The 23,163-nt window shown below is 45.6% G+C and overlaps 1 protein-coding gene and 1 long non-coding RNA gene across 2 annotated transcripts in view; one reads left to right on the top strand and one right to left on the bottom strand.

Annotated features, from left to right (window-relative positions):
• The first annotated feature begins 1,033 nt into the window (after nt 1-1,033).
• LOC119388863 (uncharacterized) lies at nt 1,034-7,565 on the top strand. Its single transcript, XR_005182870.2, has 3 exons — nt 1,034-1,177; nt 2,671-2,776; nt 7,432-7,565. It is a non-coding gene; the product is annotated as an uncharacterized LOC119388863 (long non-coding RNA).
• A 4,939-nt stretch (nt 7,566-12,504) lies between these two features.
• Nucleotides 12,505-23,163, bottom strand: part of LOC119391386 (ATP-binding cassette sub-family A member 17) — a 41,798-nt gene continuing 31,139 nt past the window's right edge. The window contains exons 13-18 of the mRNA XM_049415269.1: nt 22,753-23,050; nt 19,870-20,053; nt 17,097-17,287; nt 16,677-16,850; nt 13,995-14,208; nt 12,505-12,789 (exon numbers count right to left, since the gene is read on the bottom strand). Of these exons, the coding sequence (XP_049271226.1) occupies nt 12,505-12,789; nt 13,995-14,208; nt 16,677-16,850; nt 17,097-17,287; nt 19,870-20,053; nt 22,753-23,050 (1,346 nt within the window). The remainder of the gene's footprint in view (nt 12,790-13,994; nt 14,209-16,676; nt 16,851-17,096; nt 17,288-19,869; nt 20,054-22,752; nt 23,051-23,163) is intronic.

Raw genomic sequence — 23,163 nt, 5'->3', positions numbered from 1 at the left:
CGATAGCAACACCCAATTGAGTATACAAGACATTAGATTGACGTCTAGGAAGTGTTGAGCGCCTAGCTTTATATGTAAGAAATAAAGTTTGGTAAAGAGGTAAATTAGATTACACATACTCTTCTTGTAATAAAGAGCTAACAACGAAATTAGCGACAGTACCCTTTAAAAGAAATGTTTACCGGGGAAAGCGCAATAGAGTATCCCTTTTTGCACCAGCTACTTACCGGAAAGACCCTTTATGGCTCATTATTTTTGACCAATGTTCCAAGGAGCTTGCGGACAGATGCAATGAGTGGTAGAAGCACAATGATGATGATCGGATCGTGCAAGGACGTGCTTTGTATACGTTGTAAACGCGCGCTTTGCTGGCAACTAAGAACGAGGAAGAGATGGTTGTACTCGCGACGATACGGTATATAAGCGTGGGTGAGGTCTCCACATTGACCTTCCCGACGCACGCCCCCAATGGAGCGTGTCGACGAACCCCACCGCATCTCGACTCACTTTAGACGCGTCGTTTGTCTTCTCGCCCTTCGCCAAAGTTACGTCGTCCGAAGCAAGCCACGAAGAAAAATGGCAGCCCCTTCTGCGAAAACCACCTCCCAACCCGCAAGATCATTCTCGTTATTTTTTTCCCCCGCGGCACTTTGATAGCAAATGTTTCTTAGTTTTCTTTTGCCGTGTTGAATTCAATTTCTAGCGCATCACGGGCTTCCTCGAACTCAACCGCCTTACCGCGGATGTTTACTCGCTGGCGCGCCCGCCGTCGCTTCAGTTTCCTTATTATTTTTGTTAATGTTAAGCTTTCTTTCAAGCGCGCAACTATAAACCACGTGCGCGTAGGCGGCAATCTGCCAAGGCGCGCGATCGCAAAGCTCATTGGTGCTAGCAGTGGACGGTTATGGTTGGGTGGCGTAGACAGACAACAGCAAAGGCGAGTGGGAAAGGGGGAAACCAATCAGAGCTGAGTTTGCGCACGGCAACCCGTAGACGCACCCTTCCTCCATCTCCTTCTCTCTCACTCTCTTTCGAAAAACAAATGGCATCGCAGTATAAATAAGCGGTCGTCGCCGAAGATGCGGTTATCAGACGTCTGTGGGCACTGATCGTAGGAAGCCTCTAGGAGCCCTTGACTTTCAGACCAGAGACATGGACGGCCCTTGCAAGTGTGGAGGTAAGACTGAGCCACTTTACTGACTAGTTGTGCGATTATTTACGAATATGTCGGGCAAATGATCATGTTTTGTAAAATATCTTATCTGTTCAGATTGTTCTTGCGTATAAGCTTTGTCTTCAATTCAAAACAGGCTACCGCTAGATGCGACTACGATGCGAAAATAAAGTCTTCATTTAGATAACCCTGATAAATTACGGCCCAATATTTTGCTGGTTTTACCTAAAGAGAATGTGCTGCTTACGGAGACTCGTCGAATCGGTGTATGTGATGGAGGAATATTCGGCTGATGCTATCAGAGAAAGAAGGGCTAGGTGGTTTTGGATAATGGTTCAAGAAGAAGTGATAACTACGGAGAGAATGAATGTTTCTATGTTCGAGAGAGAGAGAGAGAGAGAGAGAGAAACATTTTATGAGAAAAATTGTAAACTAAGCATGTGGGAGAGAACCCTAGTCCGGTGTCCCTGAATGATCTTGGCGACCATACGGGCCCGTTGAACCAAGCCCTGGCGATCCTCGGGAGGTCTATCGCAGTTTTGAACCGTACAAGCCAGGGCAAGCGCACTGCTATCCCGTAGTAGAGTAAAAATAGCACTGTAAATAGTCGCCATTTTTACTAAACATTTTTACCGCCACGGTGGTCTAGGTTATGGTGCTCGACTGCTGACCCGAAGGTCGCGGGATCGGATCCCGGCCGCGGCGGCCGCGTTTTCGATGGAGGCGAAAATGCTTGAAGCCGATGTACTTAGGTGCATGGCAAAGAACCCCAGGTGGTCGAAATTTCCGGAGTCCTCCACCACGGCGTCCCTCATAATCATATCGTGGTTCTGGGACGTTAAACCACCAACAATTATCTAAACACAGCTCATCGGCTGGCTCATCGGCCCGGCACAAATGGTGCGACTGAGGACACATTGGCATGCACTGCTGGTTGGCAGAAAGAACAACACGTATGTTTCTTTACAAACAAGGTAGCGCTCGAATCTGCGCTCTCTACGACAAACACGTTGAAGGCATACGGCAACACTTACAAAAGTTAAACCAAGGCCGATTCTTCCGAAAGCAGAAGACCTATAACAACCCTCAGCAGAGTTTTTGTGAGCTACCGCTGAAAGAAGTGCGTATCTAAGGCAGATGAAGCGCGAAAGGCAAGGACAGTGCAGCGAGTGAGACGGGAGCGCTTTGTCCGTGTCAGTTCTTCGCCGTCCGTGTCCTTTGCGCTTCACCTACCTCAGTATGCTACCGTATACCAACTATAACTCGAATGCAGGTCCTAGTCCAGTGCCTATCGGCCTTACTATTATCATTCCGTGGGCCCCATTTATGCCGACGCTTATCCGATGCCGGACTCTGGTAGTCATGTTTTGTTCTGCACAGTCAACTGAATAATAGAATATTTACGCACGCAAATATCATGGGGGCACTCGAAATAAATGCGACAGAGTCGGTGCGCATGCGATAACGTGCGCCTCTTTTGCCTGATTGACCCGCAGACCCCAACTGCCGATGCACATCGTCCTGCCAGTGCGGCTCGGGACGATGCGGCTGCGGACGATGCAAGTAGGGCACACGCCTCATGCGGGGAATGCGGGGAAAAAGGTAAGACAGGAAAAAACGCAATAAGTCCATTGGCGTTTTGGAAGTTACGTTCAATAGAAAAAGAATTCTCCGTGGACGTTCGCTAACCTGAAAGGCTGGCACATGTAGGACAGCCGAAGGGAGTTTTCACGTCACTCGTAAATAATAGGTATTTTCTGGTTCTCCGTTCTTGCTTATCGTTTACCTTCATCACACTCTTCATACCGCCGATTCGGGGGTCCGTAAAGGCTGTTTTACTGTACCAAAATGCGTTATATCAACTCAGAGGTGTACACAGGACAGCCGGTATACAACGCAATCCGGCAATAAAAATGACGACTAATTAATGGCGAAAAAAATAATACAAAAAGAAAGTCCGAGAAGCCTACTGTCTATTGCAATGATACGTAGGCAAAGTTACTTTTATTTTATAGATAATCAATATTATACGTATAGAAGCGAAAATTCGGGACTCTAACGCAGGTTTCGTTTCTGAACAAGTTTCATCGGCCTCTGAAATCGTGCTCTTCACGGCACGTTCGCCTTCGCTGACGCCCGAGAATGAAGCGAAACTCCCCCTAACAGCTGTGCTGCAGTACGCAGGAAGGCATACCTTTGCGCATTACAGAGCAACAACAAGAGATAACAGAGTAATTCATAATGAAGGTACAGTCGTCAAACAATTCCGTTATTAAACAGTCAGTAGTTGCCACCTGTGTGCCTGTATACGCTGAATGTTTTTATATCATTTACGGTTGCGCCATGCGTAATCCTGTATAGAAAGCACAGCCACGGCCGCTATATATAAAAAAAAGAAGTGCGACCTGTTGCGTCGCGCTAGAGTGTACTAGAACAGGGGAGTGCTCGGAACGGCCGCAGCACCAATGTATAGAAAGTGAAGCCCAAACAGGGTCAATCCGCTTGTAGCGCTGCGATCGGTAGTCTGCAATGTGTCGTGGTTTAAAGAGTTGCGCGCGGCTCCGCGAAAGTGGTGCAGCGGTACAATCCCCGCTTCCCACTCAAAAGGCCCGGGTTCGAATCGCAGCTGTACAGGGTGGGTTTTTATTCGTAGTGTCTACCTTCATAGCTGTATTGGTTTCCCTTACTTTCTTAAAACTAGCTTCAGTTGCTATGTATTGCTACAAAAAGTAACGCAAAATGAGAAGTAAAATAGAAAAAAAATTCACAGTGAGGATGGATGGATGGATGCTATGAGCGTCCCCTTTATAACGGGGCGGTGACATGTCTGCCACCATGCTCGAAGAAAAAAGAAAAAAAAAACTTCCTTGTTTCATGCTGGCCTAATACCTTGTCTACATTGATTAAATCTATCTTATTATACCAAAAAAAAATTATAAATTCACGTACGGTCTATCTCTCTGCCTCTTAAGGCAGAATGACCTTATTTCCCCCACCCCCCCCCATTATTTATTTTTGTACTTTACCTCTACTCTTCTGCCACCAATACTCTAACCGTCTCTTACTTATTTCTATCGCGGACGTGTTCAGCTTTCCATTGTTGTCCCTAAAACCCAAGGCTTCCTGTAGACTCGTGCCCACAAGTATACCTGGGTGAATATCGCCACATTCAATCAGTACATGTTCCATCGTTTCCTTAGTTCCCCCGCAGCATGTACAGTGTTCGTCTTCGTTACTGAATCTCGCTTTATAACTTCGCGTTCTAAGGCAGCCCGACCTTGCTTCAAACAGTAAAGCGCTTCCCCTTGAATTATCATAAAACCTTTCCCTCCTTATTTCGTTTTTTCCCTTTCGGTAGTTACTCAGAGCCGGCTTCTTTTCCATCGCTGTCATCCAATAAGTCCTCTCCGCCTCCCTGACCTTCCGCTTAATGCTCCCTGTTGCCATATCGCCCGCACTGCTAGCCGTATATTTACTGGTGAGCCTCCTAGTTCTCTTTCTCCACTGCGTGTCAACGCTTTTTCTATACAAATACCTGAAAACCTTCTCTGCCCATCTACTCTTCTTCATTTTCCTCAGCCTCTCTTCGAATCTCATTTTGCTCTGAGCTTCCCTCACTTCAAAGCCTGTCCATCCCATATCACCCTTTACAGCCTCAATTGTCGTCTTCCCGTGAGCGCCCAACGCGAGGCGGCCCACCATCCTTTGATTTACATCCATTCCTGATTGTACCTCTGACTTCATGCAAACCACTGAGTTTCCAAATGTAAGCCCCGGGACCATCACACCCTTCCACAGCCCTCGAAGCACCTCGTACCTATTGTATCCCCATAAAGCTCTGTGCTTCATAATTGCAGCATTCCTCTTTCCCTTTGCTACCGCTGCTTTCTCTTGTGCCTCCATATATCTATCCCCTTCGTTTACCCATACTCCGAGGTACTTGTACTCGCTTACCCTCGGTATTTTTTGGCCCTGTATGAAGACCGCATGGTCTTCGTGATCATTGAATACCATCAATCCACATTTTGTTGCACTAAATCCTAGTCCTAGAGCCTCACATTCCCTTCCGCATATATCTGCCAGTCGCTGTATATCATCTTGACTGTCCGCAAATAAGACAATATCATCAGCATAAAATAGACCTGGACGCTTCTGCTCAACCATCGTGCCGACCTGTTTGTGTAGTTATTTGAAGCGCCATCCCGCGGAATTCAACAAAAACATAAGGTATGGCCCCCGAGATTGAATCCCACGAGATGGCGCTACAAATAACTACGCTCACTGTGAATTTTTTTTCTATTTTACTTCTCATTTTGCGTTACTTTTTGTAGCAATACATAGCAACTGAAGCTAGTTTTAAGAAAGCAAGGGAAACCAATACAGCTATGAAGGTAGACACTACGAATAAAAACCCACCCTGTACAGCTGCGATTCGAACCCGGGCCTTTTGAGTGGGAAGCGGGGATCGTACCACTGCACCACTTTCGTGGAGCCGCGCGCAACTCTTTAAACAACGACACATTGCAGACTACCGATCGCAGCGCTACAAGCGGATTGACCCTCTTTGGGCTTCACTTTTTGAAGCTCGTTCCGGGCACTCCCCTGTTCTAGTACACTCTAGTCGCGCTGAAACACACGGGCGCAAGCGTGAACACTGCGTTGACAGTTCCGCCCGCGTTGGCGCTAGTAGACGTACAACCATGCACATTTAGAACAAAAAAGAGACAGAAAAAAAGGATTGTGGGGTGCGCGAGACGTTGTATCCTGCCATAAATCGCCAAGCCGAGGAGCAGCTGCGTTTCATGGTGTCTTTTAACGACAATAAAGGATGTTGGCATCGGGTACAAAGAATTTCCGGGTGACACTCAACCGTGTCAAAAAGGCCTTATGATAAAATACGATATCGTTGTTTCCGAAGGAAATAGTGCATCCAGAGGAGTGCTGATGAAATGATCCCAAATAATATTTAGCAAGAGTTCGAGGCTCCTCAAGAAAAGCCGCAACACAATGACGCTCTTGCGTTCTTTAAACCACCTTGGTGGTTTAAATAATATATTCCACTACTTCCACTACTTGATTCCACTACATGATTTTACTGGTATATGAACTGCGAACCTTATCTACGCGCACTCCCAATCCTTTCCGTTTCCTATGCCACATACAATCACTTGCATACGTTATTTTAATGATAAGTACAGCGCGAAGTCTCCGAGGCAAATAACACCCAGATCCGGTGAACGGCATCTAAGCGTTTAAAAATACGTGCCGTCATATTCGGACTAAAGTGTGTCGTCTTCGAGCAAAGCTACAATCTAGCTTTCAGGGCTGTAGTACAATTGATAGCTGGGCTAGCAGTTAACATTAACATATTCAATCGTTCTTGGACATAATTTCTGCGCTGGTTTCAAGATTTTCGAGTACTTTAAGGGCTGTATGGTTTCTTTCACGCAGCAATAATGGCGAATACGTCGATGCGATGATTCAGAAATTGGAAATTATGCAATATTTCTTTTCGCAGTTTATTTCACTGAGTGACAAGAATAAGTTGCCTAGAACCCCAACTAATCAACATTACAGTGTTTGTTATTTCACACCTAACCTAGTATTCTTAGTTGGAGCATCTGCACTGCCGTGCATTCCACTGCGAGCAGCGGCGTTCAGATGCTTAAGATTGTTGCTTTGTAATGTCTAGCTCTCATCGGCCAATCACTAGTAATGTTTCTATGATGCAGACTGATAGGCTCCTGTTCTTACAGTATGAGTAGACGAATTTCCTGTGAATGAAGTATTGGTGTATTTCTGTTTCTCTCGGTGTTCCATATACACGCTATATGAGTAACAAATCAAAGTACCTCTGGCGAATTGAAACGCGAATGCGCGCGTGAGCGTTTATTGTCGCACTGTTTACATACAGCTGCTATCTTGGCAGACTTTTCAGTCAAGCTTCAAAACAGATTAAAAACAACTCGACTTACTCGGACGCTCATTCATCAGTTAAAAATTAGGACAATACATTCAACTCTATTTCGGGACATAGATAATACATTCTTACCAAAAGGTAATGCAAGTGTTATTTCAGCAAAACAATAATTGTTCTACCAAATTAGTATTTGTTTTTGTGAACAATTAACAAGTGAATATTTTCTCCAATGACACAAGCAATGTGGCTTTCTTTCTTAGAGGAAGTACTCGTAATGCTCATAGTAAATAGATAATTTTTATTTTAATGCTGTTAACATTTTTGTTCTTGTCTGCAGATGCAACTAGGAGATGAGTCATCGTGAAAAACAAACACAAGACACCTAAGCGACCATGATGGTTCCAGTGGCTGGTTATGCAGTCAACAACCGCAATCACGGCGCAAGGAGTGACGAATAAAAAAAAATTGATGAAAGAGACAAGGGATTCTTTATTCTGGGGAAAATACGGGTCCCTTCTAAGTTTTCATGTTTGTTGGTATATCTGCACACAAAGGCGTCGTTCTCCATTATTTGTTTATTTATTTAGTTACCTAATTATTCATTTTTCGTGAACATAATTCAGCCTTGAAGGGCTATAGCAGGAGTGGGCAGTTGCAAATACAAAAAATTGCAAAAAATACAAGATGCACTGAACCTGAATATATATGTTTAGCAATACACAACATGATTTCGGCATGTGATAAAGGTCTTACACGCCCGGGTAAGTAATATTACAGTTCAATAGTGTGCACAAGAAACCGTATTTAAAGGTATCAGTGCGCTGATGAAAGGGAGATATATTCAGTTTATGATGATGTCGGGATGGATGTAGGTTTAGCGGATGCGCTGTAGTCGTTAATTCGACTAAGAGCGTGAATCATAGTATAAAGAAACTTCAAACATTTAACGTGATGACGAGAAGGCAGACTGGTCAGCTGAGGACTACGAAGATGGGAACTAGGCAAAAAATACCTGTCATAACGACGGTAAACGCAGCGTATAGTTTTCGTCTGGATAGATTCGGTTTTTTCGATGTCGTATTTTGTGGGGGTTCCAAACAAGGAGGTTTAAAAAAAAATTCAAGCCGCCTCCTCGTATGCCATGCTCGTGTATTGGACAAACCCGAGTTTTAAAAGTCGTGCGTTAAGTCAACGCCTCCTATGGTTAGGTGGGGCAGAACATATTGCACATCGCAGGTACCCTAGCATTCTCAGCACACGGTTGCACGAGAGTTCAATGTGAAACGAGAGAAGCACCGTTAGATGAAAAGGTAAAATAAGGAGGAAAATAACCCTTCTTCAATGACATATAAACTTTTTTACGGAAGTTAATTTGCATCTACTAAGTATAACACCATGATTGGACCGATGCAAATGAATAATTAAGGATGATGTGATCATTAGGAGATCTAATCGTATGGCACAGAACACAATCATCAGCGTACACGAAGATTTTAACGAGAATTTTACGTGGCGGACAATTTATGTAAATTAAAAAGAAAAGAGTACTTGACTCAGCATTGAGGGAGGCTAGGCACTACACCGGGATTGGCTAGTTGAAAAGACTTAAAGTGTACGTACGAGACCGTTTGGAGAGGAAAGAAGGAATCCAGTGAACTAATGTTTTGTTGTTAAGGATTGCAGTGGGCGTTTTCAATAGTTAGAATAGGGTGCAGTGTCAAAAGCTTCTGAGAACCTATGAAGTCCATACCGAGCACCAGATAAAACATCATTTGACTCTGCAGCCTTGAAGAAGACAAGTCCTCTTGGCGAAACGTCGGCTCCAGCGAGACCCGGTGCTCACAAATTTTTCATGTCTTCGAGCTCCAATCTTGCCCTGAACTCAAGTGTTTTTTTTTATTATTTGACTCTAGAAATTGAATAATAAGTTTCTGTGTCACGTGTTGAGCTATTCTGCATGAATGAGATGTAAGGGAGATGAGCCTTTAATTCAATAAGGACTATCTGTTTCCGGATTTCAACACTGGAGAAATTTTAGACAATGTCCAGGCGAGAGGGTCAAAGGTCAACGGTGGTTGAAAGAGATTTCCGGAAAATAACAGGTTAAATAGCACTAGTTCATATTGAATATCTAGTGAGGAATGCATTATGTATGTTGTCGGGACCACATTTGTTCTTGGAAACTAGTTTTAACATGAAGTTCAACAGACTCTGATTCGAAATAACAATGTCGCTAGTAAAACATTCTGTCTGATCAGTCAAGGAGGAACCACACCCGAGCCCAATTTCTAAGGTGAAAGCAATCAAGGAAAATCAAAGGGTCCACAATCAAGTTAGGTGGGAGGAAATGACACCAATAATAAAACTTAACGAATCAAAAAAAGAACTTTACATCAAATTCACTCTATTTGAGATGGTGCATAAAGTACAGATAATTTCAAGTCAGAGTGTAAAGACAACGCAACGCTACCGCCTCCACCTTCAGTTCTGTCAGTGTTTATGACGCAAAAACCTGGTAGCGATACTTCAGCATTAGAAATCTCGCTATGACACCACGTTTCCATGACTCCAATTAGGTTGGGGTAGGAGGACAAAGTTAACGACAAGACATTACGAAATTTGTAGACTAAACTACTGGCATTAATATTTAAAATGCGAAGATTATCGGGGATATCAATAGGGCTTCATCAAAAGCTAGAAAAGCAGCTATAGGAGACGTCTTGCTGTCACGATTATGAGACTTCACAATCACTTCAGTATGCGTATCCCACTTGTAGCGCACGTTATCGATAAACACGTGGTCATACTATACTATGCGCGCAGAAAAGCCATTGTTACGACAAGGTCTGGCTGCCTCCCCTAGTTTTCTTCTGACAGACCTTAAGTTGTATCAATGGTGCTCACGTATGTGTTGACCACAGCATTTCAGCTTAAACGCGTTTTTAGGTATTGGAGCTTTGTCGCGAAAATCTAGAAGTTTCAAATTGATGGGGCGAGTACAGACTGTGTAACGTCTGCCCATCCTGCACAGCCTTCGGATTTGTGGGCAATCTATGCAAAGTGTTCCCGTAAATAATTTAGAAATTTCGTTAACCGATGTCCCATTATCACCATTTGTAGTTTCGGCAATTGCATGTTGTATCAAATTATTACGGCGCATCTATTTTTCAAGTCACCATTACGAGCCGTGAACTGAATTACCATGTCACTAAGAGAATTAATTGTGCTTTGTAATACATCATTCTTTAGATACACCAGACGTACAAGTAGACGACTCAAGACCAGAGAGACACGGCTCGAAACGCTAACTTACGGAAAGAACGAAGTTCAGAATTATTCTTGGTTATATTATTTGCCAGCGAATAGCCCCGAAAACATGACAGATACTGAAACTTCACCATGCGAGGATGCCATGTCACTATCCCAACCCCCAACATCTCCGTCTGATAACGACGCATGCAATCGTGAGCCAGTGCTAGGATTTACATCTCAGTTACTCTTGCACCCCATGGGGCCGACGTTTAGCTCTACGTCTCAGCTTAAGCACAAGTAACTCACACAGTACACAAGCTGAGCATAAACAGATGCTTATACCGAAACATTCGTATGTGGCCAAGTAGACTAACAAGTAACGGTTATCTGAACGGGTACAATATGCGTTGCCTAAGTAGTATACCTGCACAATACGGAAGCGCCCCGTGAGAATTGTGCCGCTGCTGATGCTGCCTCGCCCACTGAAGCTGCATTGCGGACGGAAGCCTCCTACATCCAATTCTCATGACGTTACGAAGCTGGGCTTGACAAGAATATGTTGGTCAGCCAGAAAGTCACTGTACACGCATCAACTGCCAAGCCAGGACTTTCTCTCAACATAAAGACGGGGAGGGCAGACTGGACGCTGTTATGCTGATCGACGTGTATATTTAGAGCTGCTGACGCATTCGGCACTGCGCGGAAGAATGCACAAGGCTGGAATAAAGGTGCACAATAATATTTGCTGCATCGGCTAACGAAATCCCAGGAACCTCGTCCAGGAAGTACAGCGCACTTCGGCATAGGTCAGCATTTTGCGGCACCGATTAATTTTCTTCAGCTGTAGTACCGTCTCTGCGGAGCTCCAGGACGATGCAGGAACACTTCTTTTTCACCCAGCGCCTAGATAAGTAAGCTTCACGCATAAAATATTCGTCGAAAAACAGAAATCCTGGCTAGCTGGTGTTGCATAACTGGTGAACTAATGGCTAGTTTGGACAGCATAATGATACAACAAGAGAATGGCAGTGAGGGCCCTTTGTGTTTCGTTCTCCGTTGGGTCATTGCAAAGTCACGCCATGGTTGAGCTTTCTGGAACAATATGAAATAATAAAAAAAAAACTGGCATACGGAATAACGACACCGTTTTAGTTCCACGTATTAATGCGATAGCGTTGAGGAGCTCGTTTAGCGGAAATTTCGGTGTCGGCGTCGTTCGTTGGTTGTGAGCGAAAAATCAGCGTTGTTCGTGACCGAAAAATAGAGAGAGACGCAAATAAAGTAAATAATAAAATTCTTCGGTTCGAGTGAGAAACGAACCCAGGCGTTCTGCGTGGCAAGCACGCGTTCTACCACAGAGCCACGCCATGGCTTGAAACAGCTTCGGAAAAAAAAAAAAAACACTATATGAATGTCATGTAGTGGGAGGACTCTCCTTAGCGCACCTAATTACTGCGTGGCAGAAGCGTAGAATCGCGCCAGGCGTCAAAACATGGAATTGCGCAACGAGTGGATGTTTTAAAGGGCCACCCATTACAATGCGCTGAGACATATTCATTCTTCATCAGAAGCAACAGCATCAACAAAGGGAGCAACTGCGTAGGTTCACGTGTTGCCTTCGCGTAGTGGGCCCTTCGATGATTTGCAAAAGGAAGAATTAAGGCGTGGTGGGCACAACGCAACTGTACTTGCAGTAGGCATTCTAGGATTGTTTGAAACGGCCAATATTACGCGCACAGACGCTCGTTTCGTAGCGGCACGGTTGGGGCACGCACCGAGAACCGAAGCGAGGCTAGCAGTTGAGAAGGCGATGCGCACGGGGCCCGATTACGCTATCGCGTTTTGCTCTTGAAGGCGAAGCTCAAACGTCCTCCAATTTTTTCTCGCACAATATAAAATCAAAAGAAGCCACAGAGAATAATGTCACCGAATAATTTTTACTTATGTACTTGTACGACCAAAAAAAAAAATCTATTCATTTTATCGTCTTGTCGGCGGCCAGGTTCCGCGAGCACATATGAGCTATTACACGTGTATGAGGTCCTTAGGTCCTGAGGACGCGCTGCCGCATACTCAAGCCCCTAAACTTTCAATGCCGCGCCGCCCACGCCTCCTTTGGCAGTGGTGGACGGCCCAGTGGACGATGCAGCAGCACCCTTCACTTGGCCGGGGCTAAGGCGGTCCCTTTCGCTGCGCCTGCCGGTGAACCGGGAGTAATCACGGCTGCTGCAGGCGCAGCGGGCGATGATGTACCGCGAGGCGAGGTAACCGTGGGTGAGAGCGCCGGGCGGCGGGTGTCGCGCACGAAGCCGACGAAGACCTCCTCGAGTCCCGTGCTGGATACGTTCACGTACTCGAGCTGGAACTGCCGCTGCAGCTGGTTGACGCGCGCGAACAGCACGCTCCACTGCATCATCTCTTTCATCGAGAACTGGAACAGGCCCTGCAGCGTAGAATGGGGGGAATGGAGGGGGGTGCGACGTGTCTAAAGTTTCCCCGTTCATCTCCATGAAAGGAATCAACCCTTTTATGCGGTTGCATGTGCGCTTGCAAGCACACGTAACACCAGACTTTGCGCCACATAGCATACTCAAGATGACGAGTTCATGTTATGGTGTCGGATGTGTTTCGAGCTGCACAGCACGCCGGTACTGTTCGATATCGCTAACCGAGCAACGGTTGCGTGCTTAATGCGCAAGACTCGAGAATAAAAGATCAGCAAGTCGTAGGGGTGCTTTAGGAGACGTTTGTTTGCTAACGCAATATTTATTTATCATTTCGTGAATAGCTTTGCCGTTAATTGCGCATTTGAAGTGCATTGGGATGTGTAGTATTCGCTCCAGTGATCACTGTCGCCAAATAGCAACAGTTAGTTCTTACCAGTGTAACCACATGAGGACTGACTTTGTTCTTCCCCAAAAAGGTCGAATGGTTGTGACCGTCAATCTCCAAAATGGCCACCCCATTTGCTACTTTGTTTACGGTCATATTTGAGTAACGCTCACGGCAGTGCGCGCATTACAGCGCGGCCGAGCGTTAACGTGCACTAACGAAGGGAAAGATACATAGCGTCCACATTCTTCTCAAGATGGACATAGTGAGGCGATCCACCAGCGTGCATGTGATTACACGCTCAGCGTGAGAAAGTGCCCTATGGTCTAGAAACTAGCAGCGAAGACTCGCTCCCAGAAACAAGCAGCGAATCTTTGATGATTTTAGCGCAGCTCTGCTTGCCGGAAACCTTTAAATATATCGCATGATGAGACGCCACTGAGCTCGCTTCTAAAGCTACGAAAGGTCGTTACCAACAGGTGACATAATATGAATCTACTTATCAAAGGCAATACTTAATTTAATACAGGATTGATCGTTGGCTATAACTATATGCACCGTAAGTGCAGCGTGTCTAAACGTTGCTTATAGAAGGCAGAAATCATTGTATAATGTACAATGGCTTGTTAGCAAGCAGTACGCTTTATGAATTACGTGGGTATACATGATGCAGCAACCCGTACACGCACGCACACACAGGAATAACACGCACAAGGCACCAGGTGGCGGTGTCAGCAGGTATTCCAAAATGATATAGCGTGGGGAAATTCGTCCATGCATCCATCTCACGGTTTACCAATGTGGCGAGATGCGTACCGGGTGCACGTCGGTGAGGATAATACCCGGAAAGAGCGCGACCACGGCCTGTTCGAGCGCAGTCGCGTTGCCCGCGTCCTTGGCGACGCACTTGACCTGCAGGGTGAAGCCGTGGCCGAAGCGCAACAGCAGCTGATCTACGCTGCCCAGGCACTGCAGCTGGCCCGACACCAGGATGGCCACGCGGTTGCAGTTTGCCTCGCACACGTCCATGCTGAAAAGACACACAGCCCGAGGTTGCGAGCGTTAGTCGCATAAGCCGAATACGAAAATCGGGCGAGTTGGCACGACTTGATTATAAATAACTTTAAAGCACTTAAAACGGAGCATACAGACACGATCACGGACACATGGTTACAATAATCGTGTTGGGCAAAAAGCCTATCGATCACTGCTGCTTTATTACGTCTTATAAGCAGAGTGTTAGCGGAACGCCGAAAAGAAATAGCAGCGTAAACAGTGTAACTCTATATGCCGAAAAAGCGAATAATACAGCCATCGCTCAAGAATACCAAAGACGTGTCATCCTTAATCACGCTTAATGCCATTCGTTTAAAGGTAAAGATGCGTGTTTCTCGATGCATTGATTACTGCATACAAATGCAAATACCAGAAATAATACACGGCTCTTGCAGAAAAAAACTTTTCGCTGGTTTCTGCTCGTTTGGTAGCCAATACAGTGTTGCCATAATTTTTGTCGCTTTTATCTTGGCGACTCAGCACTGCCCGCAAACGCCACAGGTAAAATAAAACTTATTACGCGAGATCGGTGGTTATTCTGGCACTTGTACGAGAAATGTTATGGAAACAAGAAAGAAAAGACGAGCGCCATTAATCGTATTTGCACTAAACTGCATTTGTTTTTTTTAAAGGGGTACTGACACCTTTTTTCGAAGGCGAGTTTACTCTGTCACACCTATCTCCTGTATGCAGAGACTGCTCTGAGGAAGTGTGAAGCTCAGCAAATGCTGATAAGATATTTTAATTTGATAATAAAGTCATTTTTTCCATGACGCACCTACTGACATCGACACTAGCTTGACGTCAGGCTACAGTACAAATTCTGGTGACTTCACGCAGCAGTCTGGCTAGTTGTGAAGACGTTAAGTACCAAAACTTCCAAGATGGCCGCTTGTGCGTCATCAAAACTTCCAAAATGGCCGCTTGTGCGTCACCAACGGAGCCACGGTGCGGAGCGGCCGTGGAAATGTCACTATATATTGTGCGAACACGTGACGAGAAGCTCATACCGTGGTGTGACGTCAGCGTACAGTAGGAACCGAAACTAGCTTTTAAAAACATACTGTAATTGCTTTTTCAGGTCGCACTCCCGCTTAGCACTACTATTTCTAGGCTCTTGAGCGCTTGACCTATCATTTGACGCAAAAAAACAAGAACTGAAAATATTCGTGTCAGTACCCCTTTAATATCAGGACTTTGCCAAGTGTCGATTGAGGAAATCACATGTTACGGAGAGGGTCCTACTGGAACGCAAGAGCATGATACTGGTAAGTGTTTTAGATGTTTATGTTATTCAAGCAGTCAGTTGTTAAATCGATCACTTGGTTGCCGACATACGAATCGGCAGATTCCTGTGCTCTCTGATGAAAGTTCGGATTGAAGTGTTACCTTCAAAGCCAAATACGGTGTTTCCTTTGCTACGCATTGGGCGCAAAAATGGCTATGATTTAACCTAGCAACACCCTCATGAAAATGAGGAATTCAAGACTCAGAACTATACTGTAGGAGAAAATGTTGCTGGGCCTGTTGGCACATACTTGAAGAAACGAAAAAAAAAAAAAACCCCAGCTTACGGATGCCTACATTGGTAACAGAACCACGCAATACGAACGTGAACTGTTAGAAGCTTATCAAATCTGGAAACATGGTTCGAAAAAAGGCATTAGTGTACCTTCGCTATCACTATCAAAGAAAGAGATTGATTATTTAGAAAAATGTGATTACTGATGTCAGTCTCTCTTCTTGTGAATCACTTGTGCTTTATGTACGACGCATGCGGGCTTGGCTTTCCTGGGAACGTTATGTGTGATGATTTCATTAAAACCTGTTGCTGGTTCCAGCTCGTGTCTGTCGTCTTCTCTTCTTGTGCACGCACCAGTAAGCTGGTTTTTTCGTTTCTTCATGTACTGTAGGAATGCTTCAGCTTTACAACGAAGTTTGTTTTCCGTAAACGCGCGGTCTAGCATAAGAGTATTAAACTACTTGCAGGGTAGGCAATAATGATCACAACAGGCCTTACTCTAAGTTACGTATTTTTATTCTCGTATAATTGCTCTCCATGAACTGTTACTGTCGCATAACCTATAGAAGCGCAGTGGTGTTTATATTTGGTAAAATTACTTTACCGTATTTTCTTTCATATAACACGCACTCTCAAAAACGATTCGTGGAAAATTATCTCAAAACGATCACCGCGTGTTGCCGCGGTGCTTGCTTCCTTCCATAGCTGTGTACATTGTCGTGAAGCAGCGCACCCGAATTTACGTTTTTCGTCTCGTGCACAAGATTTTCAGTGCTTACAAATTAATTCTTAATGCCTCGAAAACTAGAAAATAAATATTCTTGTCAACTCAGTTCGAGCAAACGTTACAAGAAGTGCAGTTTCGGCAACATGTCGAGGACAAGTTAGCTAAGCGAAGCTCAATAATTGAGACTGTATACCAGTTTGAGGAGAGGATAATGGACGAGTATCCCTTTCTGATGATAGCCTGGAGTGCCTGGAAGATCGTCCTGCGTGCCAAGATGTCCACACGCGCCGCAGGTTCATCGAGAAGCACGATCCGTGGGAGGCCCACAATTGCCGCTGCCACGGATAACTTGCGCTTAGCACCATTGCTGCAAATAGAAAGCGGGAACGCGATAGCAAGAATGAAAATTACCGTGTATGAATACTCGGTACATTCCCCGCGTAATTACTCGGCAGGGGTGTGGCCAGAAATATATTTCGGGCGGAGGGAGGGGGGGAGGTTTCGGCCGTACTTTATGTATGTTAGTGCGTGGGTTTGTGTCTGTGCGTGCATATACAGACATGAAAAATTGGAAAATTTCGGCGAGGGGTGTTTGGTCCACAGTGCAGTATACCTGTAGGATCCGCACGGCTGTTCAGCTTCATCGTCAGCGACGCCGACCACGCGCAGCAGGCTGCGCACGATCCTGTCGACGTTTTCGTGGGGCACGCCACGCAGGTTGGCAATCAGTCGCAGGAACTCCGAGCCCGTCAGCTGCTCGAGCAGGCCGCCCGACTGCGGGCAGTAGCCCACTCTCGACTGCCACTGTGCCCGGAGAAAAATGAGGCTTCTTTTCCATATCAACATTAAATGGCGACATGACGCATGAACAGCGCTGACATGCATTCAGAATGCGCGACTGACTCGCCAATAAATCACTTCGTCAATAAATCACATCTCTGGCTAATTGGCCATAACTGGACTGTATGTTTTTATCTCTCAAGAGCGGCTGTTTAAGGAGGCATGACTAGTGTATTTGGTTCTAGAGAACCTAAATGATTTCAGGTTGTAATATTGTTTCAATGATAAATATACTTGTATACGTGGTCAGCAGCTAGTGCTTAATCCGCAGGCTTTAAAACTATATTCGGTTACAACAGAATAATAAATGTAAGCTCTGCCCGCAGCCGCTGCTGTTTCACTCCGGGAGAATTTCATCCAAATGCGTTTGCTTATTTCCGCGACGTCGAACACGTTTCGCGTACTTCAGGCACGTGAGTTTCTTATACAGACGCATGTTCTTGCAGCTGCAGCTATGACTGCGGGTCGGAAATTCGAACTTCCTGGCAAATTTCAACAAGTATCCCGGCATCACTGCTCGGGGAAACGTAATGTTTTAGGCAGGGACGACGAACTTATAAATTTCAATATGCTATCTCAATCTCAATAAATCTCAATTACATTACCAGTGGAAAAGTACTTACGGTTAGAACAGAAAGCCTCTAGCACGACTCTCTTGCGCATATGAATTGCAGGATGCGCCTAATTTGTGCGGGCGGAGCTTGTATTTATTGTCTTAGTTTGTAACCGGCTATAACTGCCTGGGAAGGTACTGGGCTGCTGCGGTACTTTTGCGAATCTGCTAACATGTGCAGGTTTCCTCGAAAGCAAACTGGGTCTACGTGAGATGACTGGCATTCCAGTCATCGCGAGTGCTTGACCCGTCTCAGTGCTGAGAACGTGAAACTGCACTTGCCGCTTCGAGGTGCACTTTGAGCACTATTTTGCTGGCGCTACTCCAGGGTCGTCGGGCTCTAGCGTGCCCGACGTTGACATCTAAGCGTTTTAAACTGAAATCACGGCTAGTTTATCCATTGAAATCGGAGGTGTAAACTGAAGGATGCGATACAAATAAGCGGTTCGTGTAACGCACGAAACGAATTTAGATCCTCGCAGTCCTAAAACCGACGTTCTGACACGACGCCACGAGGTTCAAGACGCCGAAATAGCCTTTTACTGAGTATTGATCGCGAAATGATGACGACACTCGCTCGAGACGCCTGGATGCGGTGCGCGTTCGGGAAATGTGAAAGGTGCAACCTGAACAGACATGAATGACTTGGCACACGATGATCTGAAAGAGAACATAAGTTATGCGGACGTTCTCACTCTCAGGCCCACCGTCGGGCAAGCGACGATGGTACGTGATGACGTCATTATGTAATGCCATGGTGACGTCGCCAAATTAGCGATCTGTGACGTCACGACGACGTCATATGATGGCGTCATCAGTTGATGATTTCTTGCATCACTCATGTTGACACCGACTCCGCGGGACGCCAACGCCACCGACGGCCAGTTTTCGGGTTCGATGGGACTTCAAATGCGTTTGCCTTAAAAAGGGAAAATAGAATTCACAGCACATCCGCTACTGTGAAGATGGAAGCATGTGAAGCTGTGAATTCACTATCGCAATATTCACTATGCCAGACCCAGCACTAGTGAATTTTTATACAGTCGAACCCGACTACGTCAAACTCTGGTAAATTGAAGTACCCTTTATATCGAATTATTTTCGATCACGGCAATACTTTAACGTCAACGCATAGGAAAATCTACGGCTACATCGAAGAACAATAGCCAGAACACCTGATATATCGAACATCGGGCAGCGGGAATGACCCCGAGAAGTTGCCTTTCCCTCATAAACATTGGCTTTTTTCTCAAGGAAGGGTACCTTCGCACATGCATTTGGAAGACAGAGCGGCGTGATTAGAGAGATGCCTCGCGGAGCGCGTAGAAACCACCATGTGTTATAAAGTGCAAGCAAGGGGTATGCGAGGTCTTTGAGACAAACTTGTTCACGCCATTCTGCAATGTCAACGAAATCGCAGACCTTAATGTTGACTTTTACGTCATATCCGTTTCTTCGAATAAAAAACAGCGCTGGATTAGTCGACTTCAGCGGTTCGCTGAAAATTTTTGTTCTACGCGACTTTTGTCCGCGGACGCGATCCGCCAGAACCTAGGCATATATACATTCACCGTGAAAAGCGGAACGGCAGATCATTGGTTAGAAATGTAAGGCACGTTTGTGAAGCATCGTACCTGTGCGTTGGTGGCGCAATGGGTAAAACGCCCAACACGAATTGTCACGGACCGAGAGGTCATGGGTTCGATTCCCAATTACGGAACTTTTTCTTCTGGCTTTTCCTTTGTCATCCGCTAGTGTGCATTTTACTAACGTCATATCCGTGACGGAAATACATCAGTGATGTCTTGGTGGGCCCCGGTATAAAACACTTCTGTGTTAAATGAGAACCGAATGTGCTCCATTCTATGCTGCCCATCTCTGTCTTTACTAGAACCGCCCTTGGAACCGCCCCACCTCACAGTATGTACTATACCTTTCTGGGATCTTCTGACATGCAGAGGTCGCTCCTGTATGCGTCTCCACTAGTGGGTGGTAACAGAGCGGCCAGCATCTCCAGCGTGGTCGTCTTCCCAGAGCCGTTCAGACCCAGCAGGCCGAAACACTCGCTGTTGCGCAGAGCAAGCGACACGCTGCGCACCACTTCGGTCGTGCCATACCTGCGCGCAAAGCCACCCGTGTGTCAATGGTCTGCCAGGGTTATACCATATACCTGTAAGGTGGTGCCCTGAACCCGGCAACCGTGACGCGTTTTTATCTGCAGCAACCGCTTCCGGCGTGGCCGAGCACTAATATATGACATTCGAGTAGGGAACTTACGACGTCGCTGACTGCGCCATTGCACACCACTAAGAACCATGAAAATCAACTACGTTGGCGATGGCGAGCCACACAGCCCGCGTTAATTATAAGATCGAACCAGGTTCGCTATTTTCGGTCGATCGGTACCGGACGTAGTTTGACTTCGCGAAATTCCGCGAGGCTGGCAGGACTTGGGGTGTGCGAATAGTGAAAGTTATAACCGAATCGAATACGCGTATCAAATAGTGATCATACCCAGTCGAATACGAATGCCAATCAAATAGACTTCGAATAATACGGCAACCATTTTGAAGAAAGGCCTGGAATTCTACTTTTTATTTCAAACAAATATTCACGAATTTTAACAAAGTAACATTACCGTTACATTTAACTGGCATAAGATACCATAATTATGTAAACTGAAGTAAGCTTGTATACAGCACTAGTGTAGCCTTGGCGGTATTTTTTAGCTGTAGGATGAATACAGCAGTTACTTCAGTATTCTAGGTGGTACTTTGCCACCAGCTTTTGGATAACACTTAGACCTAAAAGCTAAATGATATTTCATATATTTCATGATAATATTTCATGATAATGACAGTGGACTGAGGACACATTCCTTTCGTCAACACTGTATTAATGAAAATATTGTGTCTGACAAAGAAAAAACGAGCCCCTAAATTTCCCCTTTTTTCCTTCGGCAACAGTGGAGTTTAAAGCAAGAATTCCTTCACCTGGTGACGATTAAAGCTTCAATAGTCCTGTAAAAAACTTGAACTGCTCGCATCTTGGTAATTAACTAGTAAAAACAAGAAAAAAATGATCCTTTGCTCTTCGAACGTGTTGTTCCTTTGGAGTTTGTCCGTCAGTGCTGATTATTCGAAAAGTATTCGAAAAACATTCGGTACTTCGAATATGAGCTATTCAATTCGAGGACAGAATCGAATCGAACGCTTTTCGATTCGTTATTCGAAATTTTCAAATATTCGCACACCCCAAGCCCGGACACCATGGACATGTATACAGACAAGAGCTGTCCTGTTAAAGATGTTGAAATTACTTGTTGACGCAGAGTAACCGCATGCTCGCAATGCAAATCCGACAATGTGACCGATATGAAGACCTCAGTGACGTTTCTTTTAGACGTCATTGATTGGCCCGCGTAAGAGGAGGGTGGTGGCGCTACGCAATATTATATTTGGAGAAGTAACTACTTACAGAAACATTATTGGTGGTTACTTCTATGTGGTCACTTGGCTGCGGTTACACAAGAAAATAACCGTCAGTATAATCAAAACAACCGCCAAATATTTGCAAAGCTGTAAGTTTCGTGAAGTTTCTGCGGATGATAAATAAGGTTCGGGAGAAACACTTATGCAAATATGGACATTAGTGGTGATTACCTAAATGGCGCTCATTGGGCGTCATGACACTGCATAAGAGTGAAAAAATGACTCTGCGGTCAATGTCTAGTGCATTAAAGCAACAAAATAAATATTCTGAAGAGCAAGAGTATCTCCAAGATATCTGCAGCACCACAACTTTGCTGGGCTTCTTAGTGACGATAAAGAAGACGAGCTAGTGGGATGTTACCCCTTCCGTGAGTATTCTCTGGCAGCCTCCGAGTCCTTTCGGACGTTAAACGAACCGATAAGTCAGCCAACCAGACAAAAAAATCAGGCAAAAGCAAGCTGTACAACGCGTGACTGCTCCTCCCCTCCAAACACAGCCTCGACTTGGAAAATATCTGTGGTCCCGTTGAAGCTCTATAAGAAGTGGCCGTTGCGTTTCAATGGCACCCCAAAGGAATTCCCCAAGAAGCGTAGCAACTTCATTTTGCCAAGTATCAGCTCTATGCTCACCTCGGTGGAGTGAATAATGCTAAACGCCAAGTTTGCCACGCGCTATAGGGTTGACTGCCCGTGGTGTGGTGGAATACCAACACTAAAACATGTAACGTGAGACTGTACATCACACCTCTTTAACGAAACCAGATAGGTATCACCAATGGGAAAAAGGGAGGCACAGCTAGCCAGATCAGACCTGGAAGGACAAAAGCAAAGAAGGGGAATTTTTTTCGAGGGGGTGGTTTCTTTTTAGAGGCAACTAAATGTATCCAACTGACAATTAAGCCAAGGAAAGCGTTAGGAACAATAATTGTTGTTTTTACCTGTAGTGTAGTCGTTATGAAGCAGATCGCAATGAAATAAAGTGCACCACAAAAAACATCCTATCCGCCGGTGGGATCCGAACCCACAGCCTTAAGCGCCCGATGCCCTTTCCGTCGTAATTACTACACTACAGCTAAAGACAACAACTGATGTCCCCCCATGCTTTACTTCATCTAATTGTCTGTTGGATGACCAAAAGTCGTTTATATACCAGGTCAAGCGGTCGGCTGAGCCCAGTGGGGCCCTGGCTCCAACCAATCATTCAAAGATTTTTCTCTTTAGATCGATAAAATTTGTGTGATCATCACTTTGTATGGAAGACCGCTTCGAATACGGAGGACAGTTTTTTTTGCTCTCTTAGCAAAGCCCCGAGTGGATTCGCTCACTTCTTCCCCAGACCCCTGGCGGCCATGGCGACGTCTGCGAACTTTCTTTTGGCGACCTCCGCGTCGACCAGCTTCCTCTCTTGGCGCACTTCGTCGTCGGCAGCGGTGGCCTCTGCGCCTTGTCCAGCTGGAGCGGGTGGTCCCGGCATCCAGAGGAATTGACCCGAGTCCAGTCGGTCGAGGAGCACAAACAGTATCACGCCCTCTGTCACCATGATGATAAGCTCGGCCAGGATGCCGCTGCTGTGGAAGCCGAACGGGCTCAGGGGCTCCCAGTCCGTGCTGTTGGTCAGCTCCACTTTGTATCCGGAACAGGGAGGAGACGAACATTTTCAACATTTCATCAGAGGACGTAAAGCTACAGAAGTCAGCTAACGCGTTCAATTCAGTGCTCTTTATCAGTCTAAGTTC

Source organism: Rhipicephalus sanguineus, chromosome 4, assembly GCF_013339695.2.
Source record: "Rhipicephalus sanguineus isolate Rsan-2018 chromosome 4, BIME_Rsan_1.4, whole genome shotgun sequence".
NCBI classification, from domain to species: Eukaryota; Metazoa; Arthropoda; class Arachnida; order Ixodida; family Ixodidae; genus Rhipicephalus; species Rhipicephalus sanguineus.
This window is presented reverse-complemented; position numbering and strand designations above follow the sequence as displayed.